The sequence below is a fragment of the Gymnoscopelus braueri genome, assembly GCF_963280865.1.
Source record: "Gymnoscopelus braueri genome assembly, chromosome: 4".
NCBI classification, from domain to species: Eukaryota; Metazoa; Chordata; class Actinopteri; order Myctophiformes; family Myctophidae; genus Gymnoscopelus; species Gymnoscopelus braueri.
Window position 1 is genome coordinate 1,177,852 of NC_137605.1, and position 20,000 is coordinate 1,197,851.

General features: G+C 42.3%; 1 protein-coding gene and 1 pseudogene across 2 annotated transcripts in view; one reads left to right on the forward strand and one right to left on the reverse strand.

The window, feature by feature from the left end:
* Positions 1-20,000, reverse strand: part of LOC308084327 (protein NLRC3-like) — a 297,537-nt pseudogene that overhangs the window by 76,306 nt on the left and 201,231 nt on the right. The window lies entirely within an intron of this gene.
* kirrel3l (kirre like nephrin family adhesion molecule 3, like) overlaps positions 250-20,000 on the forward strand; it is a gene marked incomplete at both ends in the record, with an annotated part of 36,170 nt that continues 16,419 nt past the window's right edge. The window contains 5 exon segments of the mRNA XM_080427175.1: positions 250-527; positions 4,334-4,350; positions 5,058-5,111; positions 5,545-5,816; positions 18,579-18,957. Coding sequence (XP_080283301.1) covers positions 250-527; positions 4,334-4,350; positions 5,058-5,111; positions 5,545-5,816; positions 18,579-18,957 — 1,000 coding nt within the window.

Sequence of the window (20,000 nt, forward strand, 5' to 3'; positions counted from 1 at the left end):
TTTTTTTTGTGTATAATATGTGTTTTTAGATATCTAGTAATCTTCGAATATATCGTGATGTTATTTACGTCACAACCATATGGTCTCATTCCTTTCCGCACTACATGTTGTCTCGACGCGTCTCAGTCAGACCAGCTCCAAAGACAGCCCCAAGGGGTGTCCCCAAGATTTGGTCCAACCTTGAACCTTCTTGGACTCCACCCCTTTGTTTTGAGTTGTAAATAATCCCCACCCCTTCAGATTTGTATCATGGCGTCAGCACGCACATCTGAGTCAGAGGATTCCATGGAGGAAGATGACTATTTGCAAGTTATTGCTGATTCTGAAATACAGCAGGGCTATCTATTTGAACCGGAGTATAGCGATGAACAGCTCCAGCGCAGGGACGAGGAAGAGGCGGCCGCGGCTGCTGCTCAAGCAGCCAGGCAGGCAGCAGTTGTGGCGGACGAGGAGCAGCAACGCGTCGAGATGATTCTTGGTGGAACATACACAGTAGCCTGTCCTATCCTATACATGAGGGACACAACGTGAGTGCTGGCATCAATCTTTTATTATTGGATTTGTGGAGCCGTGGCGTGCATACGGAAAGTTAGTTATTGTTTACTTTGACTGTAGCCCTGAAACATGACGGTCATGGCGAAACTTCAACCTGGTTTTGGCACTTTTTCCATTTACAGCCCGTTCATCTACATAAACGGTCAGATTTCAAATATAAAGTTCTTACCCCGTTGCCACGGATGTTACAATTGTAATCGGGTGGGTCTAAGTACCCGTATCTTCCGTATTGTTCAATAAAAAACGTTTAAATCCGAACGGTGGCCATTTTCTCATAGATGTATAATGTATCAGAGTGCAATACACATCCCAACCGATAGGGTCGCGTAATTGAAAGCATAAGGAGAAAATGACCACCGATTGGATTAAAATGCTTTTTATTAAACAATACGGAAGATACTGGTACTTAATAATAATAATAAACTTTATTTGTATAGCACCTTTCATGACATGAAATGCAGCTCAAAGTGCTTTACAGAGCAAGATTACAATTACAGTTACAACCAATTTAACAATAAAGCAAACAAAAATAAAATAAAATTAAATAAAAGCAAAAGCATAAAACAACATTAAAATAGGCAATACAGTGAGGAATTAAAAATCAACCAAAGAATCAGCTAAAGACCCACCCGATTCAAATTGTAACATCCGTGGCATGAGGTCAGGACTTTATATTTGAAATCTAAATGTTTATGTAGATGTACATGTAGAAAGAAAGTTTAAACACCAGGTTGAAGCTCCGCCATGACTGACATGTTTCAGAGCTACTGATTTTCATGACGTCGCCGAGTCCCAAAAATAGCAGATCTACAAGCTCACAACGCGTCGCAGACTCGACACTTTGTGAGCTTGTAGGTCTGCTATTTTCGGTGCGCATGCAACTAAGAATACATTAGGCATCACGTCGGATGATATCCATGTAAACTACAAGTCTAATCTAATGTGTTCTTTCCAATGACAGGACAGAAAGTTGTCATCAGCCTGCAAAAATGAAGGAACTACTGATGAAGACCTGGGACTACAGCCATATATATTATTTTTCTAAATAAACATTTACATTTACACACTGCTTGCTCTACTCATTGGTATATTCTACATTGTGTAAGCATTTATAATGACAAAATGTATGAACACCCAATTCTATAAGGGTTCTTTTGAACTTTTTCATGATATAGGATAGGAGATGGTCTTTCATTTGGCAGAATAGTACATAATTACATGACTGTAAGCATTACAGATATAATAGTGAAACTCTTGTACATTCTGTTAGTATTTACTTCTACATGTAATCATTATTTTTCTGGGGACCCCAGCACATTGGATTCAACTTTACTGGTCTTTAGATACAATAGGCTATAGTAAAACCTAATATTATCCATATACACCAATTGAAAGCCTGAAACGGTCTCAGTTGAATACAAAAACAAAAAACGATTAGGCTGTGTATGACAAGAGTATTTGGACATTAGCATGTCATCTATTCTAAAGTAATGGCCATCATGTGTTCTATAAGTTTAGTCCAAAGAATATAACTGGAAATGACAGTGAAACATTATGTTCTCAGAAATAAGGAATCACACATGACATGATTATGAAACGTTTTGTTTTATTATTATATTGTTGACTATGCCTCATCGTCATGGATGTCCCGACTATAGATGGACGTTACCAGCACCGGACTGTCTTCATGGTGGGAACTGGGAAGGAATGTTGAACACACACACACACACACACACGTTTGTGCTACTCTGCTAATTTACACATGGTATTTAGTTTGCTAAAAGATGCAATCAATACAGAACACAATAGATGTGTAGGTTGTAGATCTGCTATTTTCTAAGAAATGTTGAGGAAAAAAAGCGCTAAATGTATGGAATATTTTTGAAACATTTTAACAACACAAATCTGGTACAGGGGTCGATGGCAGAAATTATAATTTCAGATGAGGGTCCGTGGTACAAGTACACAATTATTTTATTTATGTATTTAAAAACAAGCCCAAAAAAAGTAACCCACAACTACCAATATTTACAAAGTCCCAGAGTCGCTTATAATAAGCAGACATGGCAACACTGGTTGATGTTGATGACAACATCAACATGTGTTGATGTAGTGAGAACTGGGAGGGGAAAGTTACAATGTAGACCACACCCCCACGCATCCTCCCCTCCCCACAAGGAAGGGCAGTGCCCCAAAGCATTATGGTCATTGTAGTAATGCAGCAGTCCAGTCAAACCCCAGTCAAAAACACATACTTCTATATTGTTCTGGCCATAGGGTGCAAATTTAAAAATGTGCTACTGTTATCTACTACAAATATTATTAACATTGAGTGACTGTAAGTTCTTCCAGGGGTGAAATGCTCCTTTAAAAAGCACTTCTGACTAGCTAACCATTGGATCCTCAAACCAAAGGGGTACTACTACTACCGCCACCACCACCACCACTACTACCACCACTACTACTACTACAGTTAAGAGTCTATTAGTGAAAGATGCAGCCAGATATCCAGATCACATAGGCTACTCAACTTGGAATTGAGCTTGTGTATTCTTTCCGTGACGGATTTTTTTTTTTCTTCCAACGAGCATCTTGTTGAGACATCTCTTGAAACATGGAGGAGTTGGAGACTGCCAGTTTAATAGTATAACATTTTTTGGCAGCAACCATACCTGCCTTAAGCATGTGTTTCTGATGGAATCTGCAATCTGGCTGAATATCACTTTCCAATTGTCTCTGGAGAACAAATTAAATATATCTCCCCAGAAATTGGTTATTACTGGATACTGCCAGAATAAATGTGACAGAGAACTCTCTTAACTTTGTTTGTTTGTTTGTTTGTTTGATTGACGTTAAACGTCTTTTATGGACCACAATGGAAGCAAGCTTCAGCTGTTTTTGTGGCCTATTTATCAATGTTGACGTCTTTTAAAGGTAATGTAAAGGTAATGTAAATGCTTTTGAACGTCAATATGTCAATAATCTTTCAGCGGTTAAAAAATGATAAACATCCACAGGCACTTATACAGTAAACACTTTCACTTACAAAGATGTTCAAATACAGCGAAGATCTACCAGCGCTTGTAGATGTACAAAGTACAGGGCGTTGATGTACGCCTACATGTATATCGGTGTTGTCGGGCAGAAACCTCTTATCTCTATATTTAAACTTTTTGTGTTTTTGCGTAAATTAACGCCCTATTTGATCTTATACTACAGCGTCACACAAAAGCATCAAAAGTAGCAGATCCATGTTTTAAACTTGTAGATCTGCTACTTTTGTTTTTTTATTTCAATCCTGAAAGGTAACAGTTCTGGACGTATGAGCTTTCCACCGCACAGAGACCACAAAGTGTACAGTTTATAGAAGAGATATGATCTGGTGTTTACATTGACGCTGTGCATTGGAGGAGCGTGGCGGTTCAGTCCAATAAGTGATCCTATAAGCCTGTCCAGATGTTCCAGATGTTCCAGATGTTCCAGGTCACATCATGTCATCTCTACTCAGTGCAGCGGTCCAGGATGGATCTCTGTTCAGTGTAACGGTACATCAACTGTGTCACATTTGACTTGCCAATTGAATGGCACCCTTTTTAATCCTTTCAATTATATTCACATTGGATTCACAATAATAAAATATAAGTTACACATTAAAGTGCGGGGTGCATAATTATCGTGAATACCAATGGAACGATCACTTGCAGACTACGCCACTCAGGTTTGTTATAGGAGCCTAAGAACTCCTCTACTAACACCTTTCTTTCCAGGCTCTACACAGGTTGGAGTTAAAACCAGGTAAGTACTTAAACTTAATTGAGAACAACACTTTTAAAAACCCAGGAGGAAACGGAGACTGACAAATGGCTAAAAAGGGTGAATATACATTTATTTCGAATTTCCCTAATACAATGAGGCCTCTGTGCCTTTAAAATACAAATAAGAAAGAAAACACAATACAATCCTAAAATAATCCTATGGCGCCAACTAACTAACTAAAATGCAATACAAAAGAGAAAGGGGCTGGAATTGTGCAAATATAGCAATTGTGCAAATGACAGAGCGCATCAATAACTTAATTGTAAGTAAAGTGCCAAATGCTGTTAAAGTACTATAATGTGCTATAAATAAATGAAGACCAAATACTGAGTACAAATGGGGGGATTTCTCTGTGGGGGGAGGACCAAGCGGTAATCTTCTGTTTCTTCTACGTCAACATCTTCATCATCATCGATCTGAAATCACAAAGACAGGGCCAGTTCATCCGTTCCCAGATAATATACTGCGAGGACTCTGACTCAGTGGGTTTACACAGCTAGTGTTGCAATAAACAGTACTTACAACGACGGCAGGTTAATCGCTGCGTTGGTTGCGCGTGCAACACTGTACGCCACCCCGTCGTCCTTGGCTCGCTCCAGGTCCCGCTCCGTTCGATCACTTGGTTACTGTTGAATTCACTGCTTTTCCAGGCTCATCTCCTCCTCTGTAGCTCTGGTCTCTCGCAGGGTTCCTCGTCCACACGGCGTCTCACACTGTCTCGTGCCGTCTCAGTGGTGTGAGTACTCGCCCTGGGTCCCTCTTACCACCCCAAATGCACTGGTCTTTTCTCGGGTTCACACTCGGCTTCCTCACCAGCTCCTACACACAACCTTCCACCTCGCTGTCTCCTTTTTGAATGAGCGCGGCCCTAGTTCATGTCCTGCTCACCGCGCCCTCCTCGCTCTCGATTGGCCGCCGGTGACGTCGCCTACTAGGGGATTGGGCAGTGGGGACCACGCCCGAGTGGCTGTCATTGTCTCAGCTGTTAGCTGTCATTGACACTCAGACTGCTGCTAAGTGGCTTGGGGACCGGGGGAAAACATTGTCCAACAATAAACGAATACATTAAGACATCATAATACAGGCTTTAAAAGGGGTTAGAGATGAAAAACATGCGTAAATAGATAACATAAAAATAATAAGAATACCCCGTTTTCCCCCCTGTCACATCAGCACCAAACGGTCCAGGATGGATCTCTGTTCAGCACCAAGCGGTCCAGGATGGATCTCTGTTCAGCACCAAGCGGTCCAGGATGGATCTCTGTTCAGCACCAAGCGGTCCAGGATGGATCTCTGTTCAGCACCAAACGGTCCAGGATGGATCTCTGTTCAGCACCAAGCGGTACAGGATGGATCTCTGTTCAGCACCAAGCGGTCCAGGATGGATCTCTGTTCAGCACCAAACGGTCCAGGATGGATCTCTGTTCAGCACCAAGCGGTCCATCGTAGCGCTTTAATCAGGTCAAAGGTCATGTCTCACCTTGACATGAATTTTGACCTGATTGGTCATGATTCAATGTATCCCCTGAGCAAGCAGGCAGGCCCTATTAGCTCAATTGTAAAAATCACTTGCACAGGAAACCGGGTTCGAATCGGAGGTAGAAGAGGAAGGTCACATAGTGCAGTAAAAGTACTTAGTTACTCTGAAGTCACATCCTAAGCTGAAGTGACGTCGGGGGCTCTCTGTGTGACAAATAAATGATGACCGTTCACATTTTTAATTTAGGGGACTGATGAAAATTTAAACCCTGAAACCTTCATTTAAAAACAAGCCTTCCCTTCCCACGTGCAGCCCACCATTTTAGATGTATTTGGCTATTCAAAAATAGCAGATCTACAAGCTCGTACGAGCTTGTAGATCTGCTATTTTTGAAAAATCATAATATATATTTGCAAACATTTGTAACTCAAATCTTTGCTTCTGGGGATTCTACAAATGTCTTCTAAATCCTAACAGTCTTTTTTTTTTAAACTTAAGTTGCTGTAATATCAGTGGTTCTCTAACTTTTTCATGTCAAGGACCCCCTAAATGACATGTATTTGGCCGCGGACCCAATCTGAAAATATGTTGTTCCAACTAGTTTTTTTTGTGTTTGTCTTCCTTCACACAATGCAGCAGCATAGCTACTGTAATAATGATAACACTATTAATAATAAAACAGTCAAATAAGATCAAAAAAGAAATAGAGAGAGTGCAAAAAAAGAGCGTATGTACACGTGCTTTTGATCTTGGTATATTATATTATACACAGCATGTTCTGTCTGTCTGTCTGTCTGTCTGTCTGCCTCCCTCCCCCCTCTCTCTCTGTCCCTCTCCTTCTCTCTCTCCGTGTCTCTCTATCATCCAGGTCTCAGTATAATAGGTGCTGAAAGGTATCTAACTATTAATAGAGTTCTTACTGCAGCCATTCAGATGAGCCTGCAGCAACACTGCTAACGACACACTATGACACACTCTACTACACACACAGTACTACACACTGCTAACTACAACCCATGTCTCCTGTGACAGGAGCGCATGTCGCTGTCATCTGCATACATCTCACTCACACACACACACACACACACACACACACACACACACACACACACACACACACACACACACACACACACACACACACACACACACACACACACACACACACACACACACACACACACACACACACACACACACACACAGCTGTCCCAGAGTCAGTCCCAGATGAGAGGAGGTGTCAGGGTTTGTTTGCTGCGGGCCGTGATTTGATGCCATTACACTGCAGATGGAGAGAGAGAGAGATAGAGAGAGAGACATAGAGAGACAGAGAGAGAGAGAGAGAGAGATGGGCTCAGCGCTCCGCTTGGTGAAGAGCGAGTGATGGAGGGTACAGTAGGTATAGCTGGTGGGTTTAACGGGACGCCACTGGCCTCAGGTGTGGCCTACTGGGTCTGTACTGTACTTTAATCTACTGTACTGTACTTTAATCTACTGTACTGTACTTTAATCTACTGTACTGTACTTTAATCTACTGTACTGTACTTTAATCTACTGTACTGTACTTTAATCTACTGTACTGTATCAGGCACACACACCTAGACATCAAATGGACTCCCTCTCTCTACAGACCATACATGACCCCACCTTCACTTAATGCGTCCCGCAGGTTAATATCAGAATACTGACATATTATTGATTTCAGCTGTTATGATTCTAAACATTTAAACATGACCCGCTTTGATTACTTCAGTCTATATTAGTAGCTTAAATGACTTAAATGACCCTCCATAAAAATGCGATTATGCGATCGCAGAATTTACCGCATAATCAGCAAAATGGCGCATAATTATGCGGGCGGGGGTAACGTTTTTTCAATAAGGCCGCATCGCATAATATGCGCATCGCATCGTATATTTCCGCAACTTTTCACATATTTCGCATTTTTCGCAACTTTTCGCATATCGCATATTTTGCATATTTTGCATATTTTGCATATTTTGCATATTGCCACATATTTCACAACTTTCCGCATATTTTGCAACTTCCCGCAATTTCACCGCATAAAATTGCAAAAACACCCGCATATTTCATCGCAAAATCAAGGATTTTAGCCCGCGTTTTTCTGGAGGGTCTAAGTATAACTAAATGCATTTAAATGCAAAAAAATAGCAAAAATAGCAGATCTCAAAACGCGTCGCACTGTGACGCATTTTGAGCTTGTAGATCGGCTATTTTTACTACTTTTGTATGACATAGAATGGCAAAGTACGGAATTAATTTACGAAAAAACTTTAAAATACACAGACATAAGAGGTTTCTCTTGTCCCTCTGGAGTGAGTGTGTAAATATAAAGGCTTTACATCATCACCTGCTCCAGACCATGGATGTAACATTTATACTGGAAGGCCTCCTTTCCTCTCCATGAGGCACATGAAGGCATCGCTCAAGAGAACTGCCTGAAGGAACTGCCAGCTCTGTGTAGAAACACATGGCCTGTTGTATTGGTTCTCAAAGTGGGGCCCGGGGACCCCCAGGGGTCCTTGGAGGGGGGGGGCTACCTGGGGGTCACCTGCCAAACTAGGTAATATGGCGTCACAATAGTTTTAACCACTTCAACCATATGGTTATTCAAAGCCGCACCATGAGCTTGTAGATCTGCCATTTTTGGAAAAATCCTGGCACAATTTTTTTTTGAGACAGGGTTAGGGTAGCCCAAAAAAATAACATAATTTATTACATGAAAAAGTTTGAGAACCACTGCAGTATTGTTTATGCCTCATCTCTCATCTCTCTCTCATCTCCACTTGATACTCAGTACAGCAAAAGCACAGAGCCGCTGGAAATGTCAAACTACATTCTGGCAAAAAAAAAGGCCCTTGTAGAAAGTTCTGCACCTTTAACATTCTCTGTACTGTACACGCACGCACGCACACACACACACACACACACACACACAGTGTCTTGCTCAAGGACACTTTGACAATGATATTATTATAATACCCATAAGGGATCGAACCAGGAACCTTCCAATTACCAAGTAAGTGGCCAATGTACGACCCCCCTCCCTCCATTAGATCAGGGACCCCCCTCCCTCCATTAGACCAGAGACCCCCCTCCCTCCATTAGACCAGAGACCCCCCTCCCTCCATTAGACCAGAGACCCCCCTCCCTCCATTAGACCAGGGACCCCCCTCCCTCCATTAGACCAGAGACCTCCCTCCCTCCATTAGACCAGAGACCCCCCTCCCTCCATTAGACCAGGGACCCCCCTCCCTCCATTAGACCAGGGACCCCCCTCCCTCCATTAGACCAGAGACCCCCCTCCCTCCATTAGACCAGAGACCCCCCTCCCTCCATTAGACCAGAGACCCCCCTCCCTCCATTAGACCAGAGACCCCCCTCCCTCCATTAGACCAGAGACCCCCCTCCCTCCATTAGACCAGAGACCCCCCTCCCTCCATTAGACCAGAGACCCCCCTCCCTCCATTAGACCAGAGACCCCCCTCCCTCCATTAGACCAGAGACCCCCCTCCCTCCATTAGACCAGAGACCCCCCTCCCTCCATTAGACCAGAGACCCCCCTCCCTCCATTAGACCAGAGACCCCCCTCCCTCCATTAGACCAGAGACCCCCCTCCCTCCATTAGACCAGGGACCCCCCTCCCTCCATTAGACCAGGGACCCCCCTCCCTCCATTAGACCAGAGACCCCCCTCCCTCCATTAGACCAGGGACCCCCCTCCCTCCATTAGACCAGAGACCCCCCTCCCTCCATTAGACCAGAGACCCCCCTCCCTCCATTAGACCAGAGACCCCCCCCCTCCCTCCATTAGACCAGAGACCCCCCTCCCTCCATTAGACCAGAGACCCCCCTCCCTCCATTAGATCAGGGACCCCCCTCCCTCCATTAGACCAGAGACCCCCCTCCCTCCATTAGATCAGGGACGTTTGATAGGAATCTAATCAAAGATACAAAAACAATAGACCTGAAACCCATATGAAGGAACTATACCAAGAAAATGTGTTTCTCTCCTCTTAAAACCAACACCCCTCCCCCTCCTCCCCCCACCTCCCTCCTCAACAACACCTGCTGTTTTCTTTGCCCCCCCCCTCCCCCTCCCCCATCCAGCTGTTCATCATTCATCTGTATTGCAGCACAGCTGCATATGTAAATAATCCATTATTTCAGTTGTTGGATGGCTGAAGCTAGTGTGTAGTCTGTTCACTACACAACTCTAGTGTGTAGTCTGTTCACTACACAACACACACTACACAACTAGTGTGTCTGTTCTCATCATGCACTGTGGGTACTGCAGGGGTACTGCCAAGTGTGCGCGCACACACACACGCACACACGCACACACGCACACGCACAAGCATGAATCCAACATATTATTACCAAAGACAATGTGTAAACAAACAAACAAACAAACAAACAAACAAACAAACAAACATTTAATTCACACACTGATGCTGTCAAATACTGCATCAACTCACTGTCACTTCAAATAAAGACCAGTGGAATAATTCCATGCTATAGAGTCACATGTATATATATATATATATATATATATATATTCCATACTATAGTGTCACATGTATATATATATTGTAGAAGCATTTTAAGACCAAACCTCTATTCCATGGTGAAGGCCCGGGGTGTCATGACTCGTTTTATTTCCAAATAAAAGGTGTTGAGAAGAATTGTCTTTTAACTAACTAAATATTTATTGATTCCAACATTGTCCAAAATAATAATCAAACTGAAAAAATACCCTTTTTCTACAAATAAATGCTGTCAGAAACTGTGTACCTCCTAGATACCTCCTAGACCTCACCAAACATTTCCTATTGTCCTCAAAGTTCAAGTCAAGCCACCGTATTCAAGATGAACCACTTCCTGTCTGAAAGTGAGCCTTTCAAAATAAAACACAAAGAACAACATGTGTGTGTGTGTGTGTGTGTGTGTGTGTGTGTGCGTGTGCGTGCGTGCGTGTGTATTACTATACGTTGTGACATTGGACACATTTTCCTCACAAGACAAATGGTTGTTTTATGGTTGGAAATAGTGTGTGTGTGTGTGTGTGTGTGTGTGTGCGTGCGTGCGTGCGTGCGTGCGTGCGTGCGTGCGTGCGTGCGTGCGTGCGTGCAGGGCCATCATGACATGCTAGGGGAAGTGACAGAGGAGCAGACATCTATTATTTATAGCCCAGCGGTAGCTGGTTCTCTGCTCTGTGTTCCCAGCAGTGAGAGCAGCAGAACGGAGCGGTCAGGACAAGCGGTCAGTCCGCTGGAACCGTCTGTCTGTTTGTCTGTCTGTCTGTCTGTCTGTCTGTCTGTCCCCAGAAGGACAGAACAGTAGACAGATAATCTAGCTCACACAGTGTGTAAACACACATGGACCCACTTCCATGTGTAAATAGTTATGAATAGATATATTAATTACTGAGGATTTTACCATTTCCAATTTTCTTTATCCAGAATAACTTACAGTAAACAAGGTAAACACATGCATACATAGAATGTATATATAATATAATATAACTTACAGTAAACAAGGTAAACACATACATAGAATGTATATAATATAATATAACTTACAGTAAACAAGGTAAACACATACATAGAATGTATATAATATAATATAATCTACAGTAAATAAGGTAAACACATACATAGAATGTATATATAATATAATATAACTTACAGTAAACAAGGTAAACACATACATAGAATGTATATATAATATAATATAACTTACAGTAAACAAGGTAAACACATACATATAATGTATATATAATATAATATAACTTACAGTAAACAAGGTAAACACATACATAGAATATATATATAATATAATATAACTTACAGTAAACAAGGTAAACACATACATAGAATGTATATATAATATAATATAACTTACAGTAAACAAGGTAAACACATACATAGAATATAGAGAGTGTAGTGTCTCAGTAAACTGCAGTTGTTCTCAACCTGGGGGTCGCGACCCCCAGGGGGGTCGCCAAATAATGTGGGGGGGTCGCCAGATTTTTTTGGTGAATGTAAAAAAAATTATAAAACAAATGTTTATAATTTTTTTTTTACAAAATATTGTTTTATGTTATTATTAATTCATGTTTTATCAGTTAATTTACTAAATTCAAGATACAAATATTTCATTATTAACATTAGGAACCCTAACCCTAACCCTAACCCTAATAATTATCAAATAACCTATTATAATTAAATAACCTAACCCTAACCCTAACCCTAAAACCGAAATAAAGTAACCAAAAACCGGGAAAAAACAAACCCAATCCGCCCAGAACCGCAAAAACAATTTGCGCGCGCGACTACTTCTCGGACTGGGGCCCATGACCCACCTCTCTCCCACTCACTTTGCCAGCCTAGGCTGGCTCAGGGTGGAAGACAGGGTTAAACAACTAAAAATGGGTCTGGTCTTCAAAATTGTAAATGCAGATTTGCCCGAAATGCCCCCTATACCCGCATATCTGTATAAATACCTCGAAAAAGTTAGTGACACCCACAGCCACGAAACTAGAGGGAGCGTAAACAACAATCTGGTACCACCCACCCATAAAACAAACATGGGCAAATTCTCCTTCTATAGCACAGCCACCAAGGAATGGAATAGTCTAACCCCATCCCTCAAAAAATGCAGTTTGCTGGGCTCATTCAAAACAGCCCTAAAAACTCATCTTTCTGGAGGCCGAAAGAGGAGATAGTACCAGTTTCCCTGTAGACAGACGACCCCCCCCCCCTCCTCTTTTTTGTACATATTTTGTATTTCCTCATGCATTTTTTGTATATAATCGTTATTTTTCCATGCTTCACCCCCCCCCCCTTTTTTTGTACATTTATTTTTTATTAAAAAAAATGTCATGCTCCTTTTTTTTGGTACATAGTTGTATTTTTTCTGTATTATCTGTATTTTCATATTGATTTTTTAACTGTTTGGTTGCTACTATATATGTCTATGAAATTAATTCAAGGACCCCAACGGAAACAAGTCCGCAAGGACTTTTTTGGCCGGACCTTTTAGACAAAAGCATTATAAATGTAACTGTGTTGTTTTACATTCTTTTGCCTAATAAAAATTTCAATCAATCAAAGTTGCGGGAAATAATATCATTATTTTGGGGGTCGCGGCCTGAAAAGGTTGAGAACCCCTGAACTATAGGATCACAGGTAAACTATGAACGTAGCAACAGTCTAAACTACATAATATCAAAATATTAAATAATATGTACATTGAAACTATAGAAACTATAAGATACCAGCTAAACACATGAACCTGGCTTCTGCCTAAATAACATTGTCACCTTGCTAAACTAATGGCCTAAGTCATTTTTTGAGGAAAATGATATTTTTTCCTAAGTCATCTCCTCATGACACTGACCACCTCTGGTAAAATGTCTCCTAATTGAAAAGGATCATGCTGTTCCTTCCCCTTTTAGTATAATGGCCTACTGTAACTCCCTGGTGTGACTTAGACCAAAATAGGCATTTTTTTTTGGCCTAAGTCACATGGTTTTGTGACTTAGGCCAAATTATTTACTGATTTAGGCCATTTTTATTTGTTTTGGCCTAAGTCAGATTTAATCCTAACAGACAGTGTTATTTCTATTTAAATAGTCATAATTTGTTATAAACATTTTGGGTGAAATGATTAAGAAATATATCAGTTTTTAATTTTTCCTGATAAACTTTTTAAAAAATGGCATAGGCCATTAGTTTAGCAAGGCGACGACATGCTATCTAAATTACATTTTAACGTTGACATACTAATGTATTTTACTGTGTATGGAGCCTCTCTCTCTCTCAGTCACTCCTTTGCTATCATTCACTATTCATCTCTCTCCCTCTTTCTCTCTTTGTCTCTTTCTCTCTTTCTCTCTCCCTGTCTCATTCACTCTTTCTTTCTATATCGCTCTCAATTCAATTCAAAGAGGCTTTATTGGCATGGGGAAACATCCATTTACATTGCCAAAGCGATAACAAAAAATCTCTCTCCATCTCTCTCTCTCTCTCTCTCTCTCTCTCTCTCTCTCTCTCTCTCTCTCTCTCTCTCTCTCTCTCTCTCTCTCTCTCTCTCTCTCATTAGTGTAACTCTCTCTCTCCTAAAGCTCAGTACTACTGTAACGAGACCAACGTTCTGACTGTTCATTTAAAAATGCCAAAAGTTGGACCTTACCAGCTGGAGAGAAACAATCGTGTGTGCGTGTGTGCGTGTGTGCGTGTGCGTGTGCGTGTGTGTGGTATTGTTGTTTGTCAGTGTAAAGATACTCACGGTTATAGCGTTATTGTTTTGAACGCAAACAAACAGCATGTTCCTTCATTAAAAACCTCACAATGTCACAAGGTGGTGATTTGTTGGATAATGGTTTTTAACAAAGGAAACGATGGAGCCGAAATGCATCGTTTGTGTTACACTGATGTTCCATCAGCTCATAGGTGGCTAGCTAGCAGAGAGGCATGTGTGTGTGTGTGTGTGTGTGTGTGTGTGTGTGTGTGTGTGTGTGTGTGTGTGTGTGTGTGTGCGTGTGCGTGTGCGTGTGCGTGTGTGTGTGTGTGTGTGTGTGTGAGTGAGTGAGTGTGTGTCAGGGTGATAATCATGGACAGTTGATAGAGACAGTAATCAATGGACATTTTCATCAGACAGTGTCACAACTGCTGATTTGAGAGCGAGAGAGAGACAGCTAATCTATGTGTGTGTATCTGTCCTTGTGTGTGTGTGTGTGTGTGTGTGTGTGTGTGTGTGTGTGTGTGTGTGTGCGTGTGCGTGTGCGTGTGCGTGTGCGTGTGCGTGTGTGTGTGTGCGTGTGTGCGTGTGAGCGTGTGCGTGTGAGCGTGTGCGTGTGTGCGTGTGCGTGTGCGTGTGCGTGTGCGTGTGCGTGTGCGTGTGGACATGGCTTAGCTCGCAGAGACAACATTTGGATGTCGACAGACAGACAGACAGACAGACAGACTGACAGACTGACAGACACACAGACCGACAGACAGACAGACAGACAGACAAACAAACAGATGTTGCAGATGGCACTAGCTCATCAGGGAACACAACACAACACAGCACAACACAACACAACACAACACAACACAACACAACACAACACAACACAGCACAACACACAACACAGCACAGCACAGCACAACAGAACAGAACAGAACACAACACAACACAACACAACACAACACAACACAACACAACACAACACAACACAACACAACACAACACAACACAACACAACACAGCACAGCACAACACAACACAACACAACACAACACAACACAACACAACACAACACAACACAGCACAGCACAGCACAGCACAGCACAACACAACACAACACAACACAACACAACACAACACAGCACAGCACAACAGAACACAACACAACACAACACAACACAACACAACACAACACAACACAACACAACACAACACAACACAACACACATAGAGAGTTGTGTTTATCAAACTGTTTACGGTTCACAGGTTTCTAACCAGTGTATCTCCTAAATATGTATGTAAGGGCAACCCAGTCTCCATGCTGAAACGTTCTTATTGTACGATTTCGCAATCTCGCAAAACGTTATACAAATGTTTTAGCATGGAGACTGGGTTGGTAAGGGTCAGTGATGACCCTAAGGCTAAGCCATGAATACAGCATTACACATGTTGGTCCCATAATAGCATTATGCAAAAAAAAGGCAAAAAAAATACTATTAGTCAATTGATCCCAATTCTAACTCTAAACCCCTGGAGGATATTGCATCATGTGTTCAGACCATTTTAAAGTTCTACTAAAGCCTGATTTATACTTCGGGTGTTGACCGGTGAAAATTGCCAATCCACAAGCACAGTTGCAGATGTGACATGCTGGGAGCTTTTTTTTGCCACGCGGCACAGTTGTAAAATGGAGCATAATTTAGGCTTAACAAAGCATTTAGGGCATCACAATTCACAAATGTTAATGTTTTGCCATTATGGGTATTTGATATCCCTAGTGTCAGTAGGCCTACACTAGGTTGAAATTCAACTTCATCACATAACAGGTAGAGTGGGTGAAATTATCCACAGTTTGGTCATATTTCGTCAATAGTTCTTCAACATTGCTCAGAAAGTGATAATCTAAAAATGGTCTCCTCATTGAATGACATTGCATGGTGAAACAGCTGTCAAGGTCTCTTTAGCACATAAACACATACACACCAAGAAGATTCTGACAAGATATAACATCACTAAACCCAGTAGGGCATTTAAAAAGAGACAAATGTCAACTTCATGTTGATGTCACTATTTGAATAAGGAGACGACCCGGACTGGATCCACAGATAACTGCCCTTATATGGTGTTTAGCCCTAGAACACTAACGTTGAGAATTGTCACACCAACGTCATGGGTATATCATAAATTCCATTACAAAATATGTCTCATCAAAATATATTAAAGTACAACAATACATGGCAAATTGCTCTTCTTTAATATTTCAACATGAAATTTCACAAAAAAACAGATATCATGCGGAGACCCTGTACAAAAGCAGCAAAATCTGTGACAAATGTGGGAATTGTTAAAAAGAATATATACATTTTTTTGGTAATAATTTTCACCCATTCCTGGGACATGAGAGCCTTGTCCAGTGAAGTTACAGTCTAATTGCATCAGCTGACCGTAAGGGATTTGTTTTACCCTCTAACACTAACGTTGGGTCAAATTCACCCCAAGACCACCCTGTAGAAACAACAGGGAAACAAAGTACCTTCTATGATGTCATGAAACATTATGAAAATCACCTCATTACAATTGTTCCTGTGGGCGTTGTCTAATTTAAATCATTCAGCACACCTGGGTAAGAACACATTTAGATGTTAAGAACGGGTTGATGAATCCTTAAAGTTGAGATCAAATGTTCTATAAATGTAAGCTAACATGCTGAATGAATGAGGAGTCACTGATAGACATCATGAGGAGTCTGGTCTATTACCTGGCAGGACGTCCCATCAGCATGAAACCCTATATGAGGGGGGGGGGGGGGGGCATCAGAATACATCATCTTTCAATTATTGTCATGTGGAAACCTTGTATGTCCAAAACTGTTACTTTACAGAAAATATAACAAAACAATATGTGTTCTCTTATTATTATTATTATTATTATTATTATTATTATTATTATTATTATTATTATTATTATTATTATTGTTATTATTATTATTATTATTATTATTATTATTATTATTATTTAGTCACAAGCTCTTGTTTTACTTACCTTTCATTGGTTCAATGCTTATAAAACACACACACACACACACACACACACACACACACACACACACACACACACAGACACAGACACAGACACAGACACACACAGACACACACACACACACACACACACACACACACACACACACACACACACACACACACACACACACACACACACACACACACACACACACACACACACACACGCACGCGCGCGCGCGTGCACTTTAACTTTTAAATGTTTTCAAAGATAGCCGATCTATAAGCGACGCATCGTGAACTTGTAGATCGGCTATTTTTGCTCCTTTTTGTGTGACACTGTGGTATGACGAATTATAGCGTTACTTTACGAAAAACATTAAAAGTTGAAATATGGAGATAAGAGGTTTCTGAGAGTGTGTGTGTGTGTGTGTGTGTGTGTGTGTGTGTGTGTGTGTGTGTGTGTGTGTGTGTTGGGGGGGTTGAGTCCATCAGCGTCACGCGGCTGTAATCTACACGCGTCCCGAAGCGCCAGGCAAACCTCCATCCTCGACCCCTCCTTGACCCTGAGGAAACGAATCCCTGGTCCACTTCCCCTGAGCCGCTAGCGTTACAGAGACACACCGTCACCCTCAGCCTGAAAGGTACAACTACGCCTAACGAGTACTTTTACTTTTACGTATACTTAAAGCGCATTTTGACCACGACACTTTTTGCACTTTTATCACTCGAGTAAAAGTGCTAAAACGTAAGCACCCTGACACTAATTTTGGGTACCGCGGCACTTTGACATGTAACGGAGTATTTCTATGTCGCGGTATTACTCATTCTACTTAAGTAACCAATGGGAGTAGGCTACGTCTTCCATCGCTAATGGCAGAAACCTTCCACCGCTTCCTCTCGGCGACTTGCGTTACAGAGACAAGAAAAAAAAACGTGGTGAACCAGAAAGAGTCCGATTGAAAGGTCTAATAATAATGGTGTCGGGACACTTTGTGCGACCGATCGGAGGCTGAAAATAGTCCCGCATAGGGAGGGTCTCGGACATGCAGCCTGGCATCTTGGCATGATGGCTGCGGTGTTGTTGCATTAACAACCCTCCTGCCTTCCCTTCCCTTCCTTTCTGCTCGTCAATCAACAAGCCAACAGAAAAATGCTTAATCGTGGATTTTTTTATTTCGAGGAGTGGCGCATTGAGGGCCTGACGTCATGTTATCGGGAACGGGGCGGAGGGGGGAGGAGGGGGGGGAGGGGGGGAGGGGGAGGAGACGGGGTTTGGAACGGTTGGCAGAGAGGCAGGATCGATGGATGGATGCACGCTGAGGGGGTAAAAAAGAGGCACAGGTCCGTTTGGGTGCCTTTTTTACTCCCTCAGGGTGCCTTTTGCCTCCTTTTGGGAGCACTTTTTGAGTGCCCTTTTGGGTGTCTTTTTGGGTGTCTTTTTGGGTGCAGCAGCCATGCAGCAGCCATGCAGCAGCCATGCAGCAGCCATTCAGCCATGCAGCAGCCATGCAGCAGCCATGCAGCAGCCACGCCATGCAGCAGCCATGCAGCAGCCAAGCCATGCAGCAGCCATGCAGCCATTCAGCCATGCAGCCATACAGCAACCATGCAGCCATGCAGCAGCCATGCAGCCACGCAGCAGCCATGCAGCAGCCATGCAGCCATGCAGCAGCCATGCAGCCACGCAGCCATGCAGCAGCCATGCAGCCATGCAGCAGCCATGCAGCCATGCAGCCATGCAGCCATGCAGCCATGCAGCCATGCAGCAGCCATGCAGCAGCCATGCAGGCAGACAGCCATGCAGCCATGCAGACAGACAGCCATGCAGGCAGACAGCCATGCAGCCATGCAGGCAGACAGCCATGCAGCCATGCAGGCATGCAGGCAGACAGACAGACAGACAGACAGCCATGCAGCCATGCAGGCAGACAGTCATGCAGGCAGACAGACAGCAGGTACAGTATGTGGGTTCTTTATGAGTTATGCTCTCAGCATCAGGGTGTATCAGAGTTATGCTCTCAGCATCAGGGTGTATCAGAGTTATGGGCGACACACACATCAGCACCGCGCTCGATATCACAATTACTGTAAGAGCCGTTGTAATGCCGTTCCTATATGGAGATGGCAGCGCACGTATAGAGCCCCCCAGGGCCGCGCACGGAGGAGGGGCGTGCACGGAGGCGTTGAAATGCCGTTCCTATTATGGATATATCAGCGCACGTGAAGCCCAAAGCCGTGCACGGAGGAGCCTGCAATGCATGCAGTTTTGGCTGCAACCATTCTGACTTCATAAGAGCACGGTATTGTTGCTGTCAGACACAAACCTTGTGACTACATATTCAACTTTTTATTTATTTATGTATTTACTTATTAATTGTAAATTAATACCATACTCTGTGTCACGCAAAAGTAGCAAAAATAGCCAATCTAGCCAATTGTAGATCGGCTATTTTTGCAACTTTAGAAAATGTTTTGACATTGAAAGTGAATGTGATTTAGTGTGTGTGTGTGTGTGTGTGTGTGTGTGTGTGTGTGTGTGTGTGTGTGTGTGTGTGTGTGTGTGTGTGTGTGTGTGTGTGTGTGTGTGTGTGTGTGTGTGTGTGTGTGTGTGTGTGTGTGTGTGTGTCCTGTTCATTCTTTTAAAACAAATAGTGTAGAAGGAAACGTTTTAGGTTAATAGACATTTTTGTATTTTGTCTTCTTTGGTTAAATGTATTTCTGTTGTTCCAGGGACCCTCAAAAGCAAAGATTTGAAATAAAAATGTTTCCTTTAAAAAATATATATATTCAAAGATTTGCACAAATTGTCATGATTTTCCAAAAAATAGCAGATATACATGAAGCTCATAAAATATACTATGAGCTTGTATA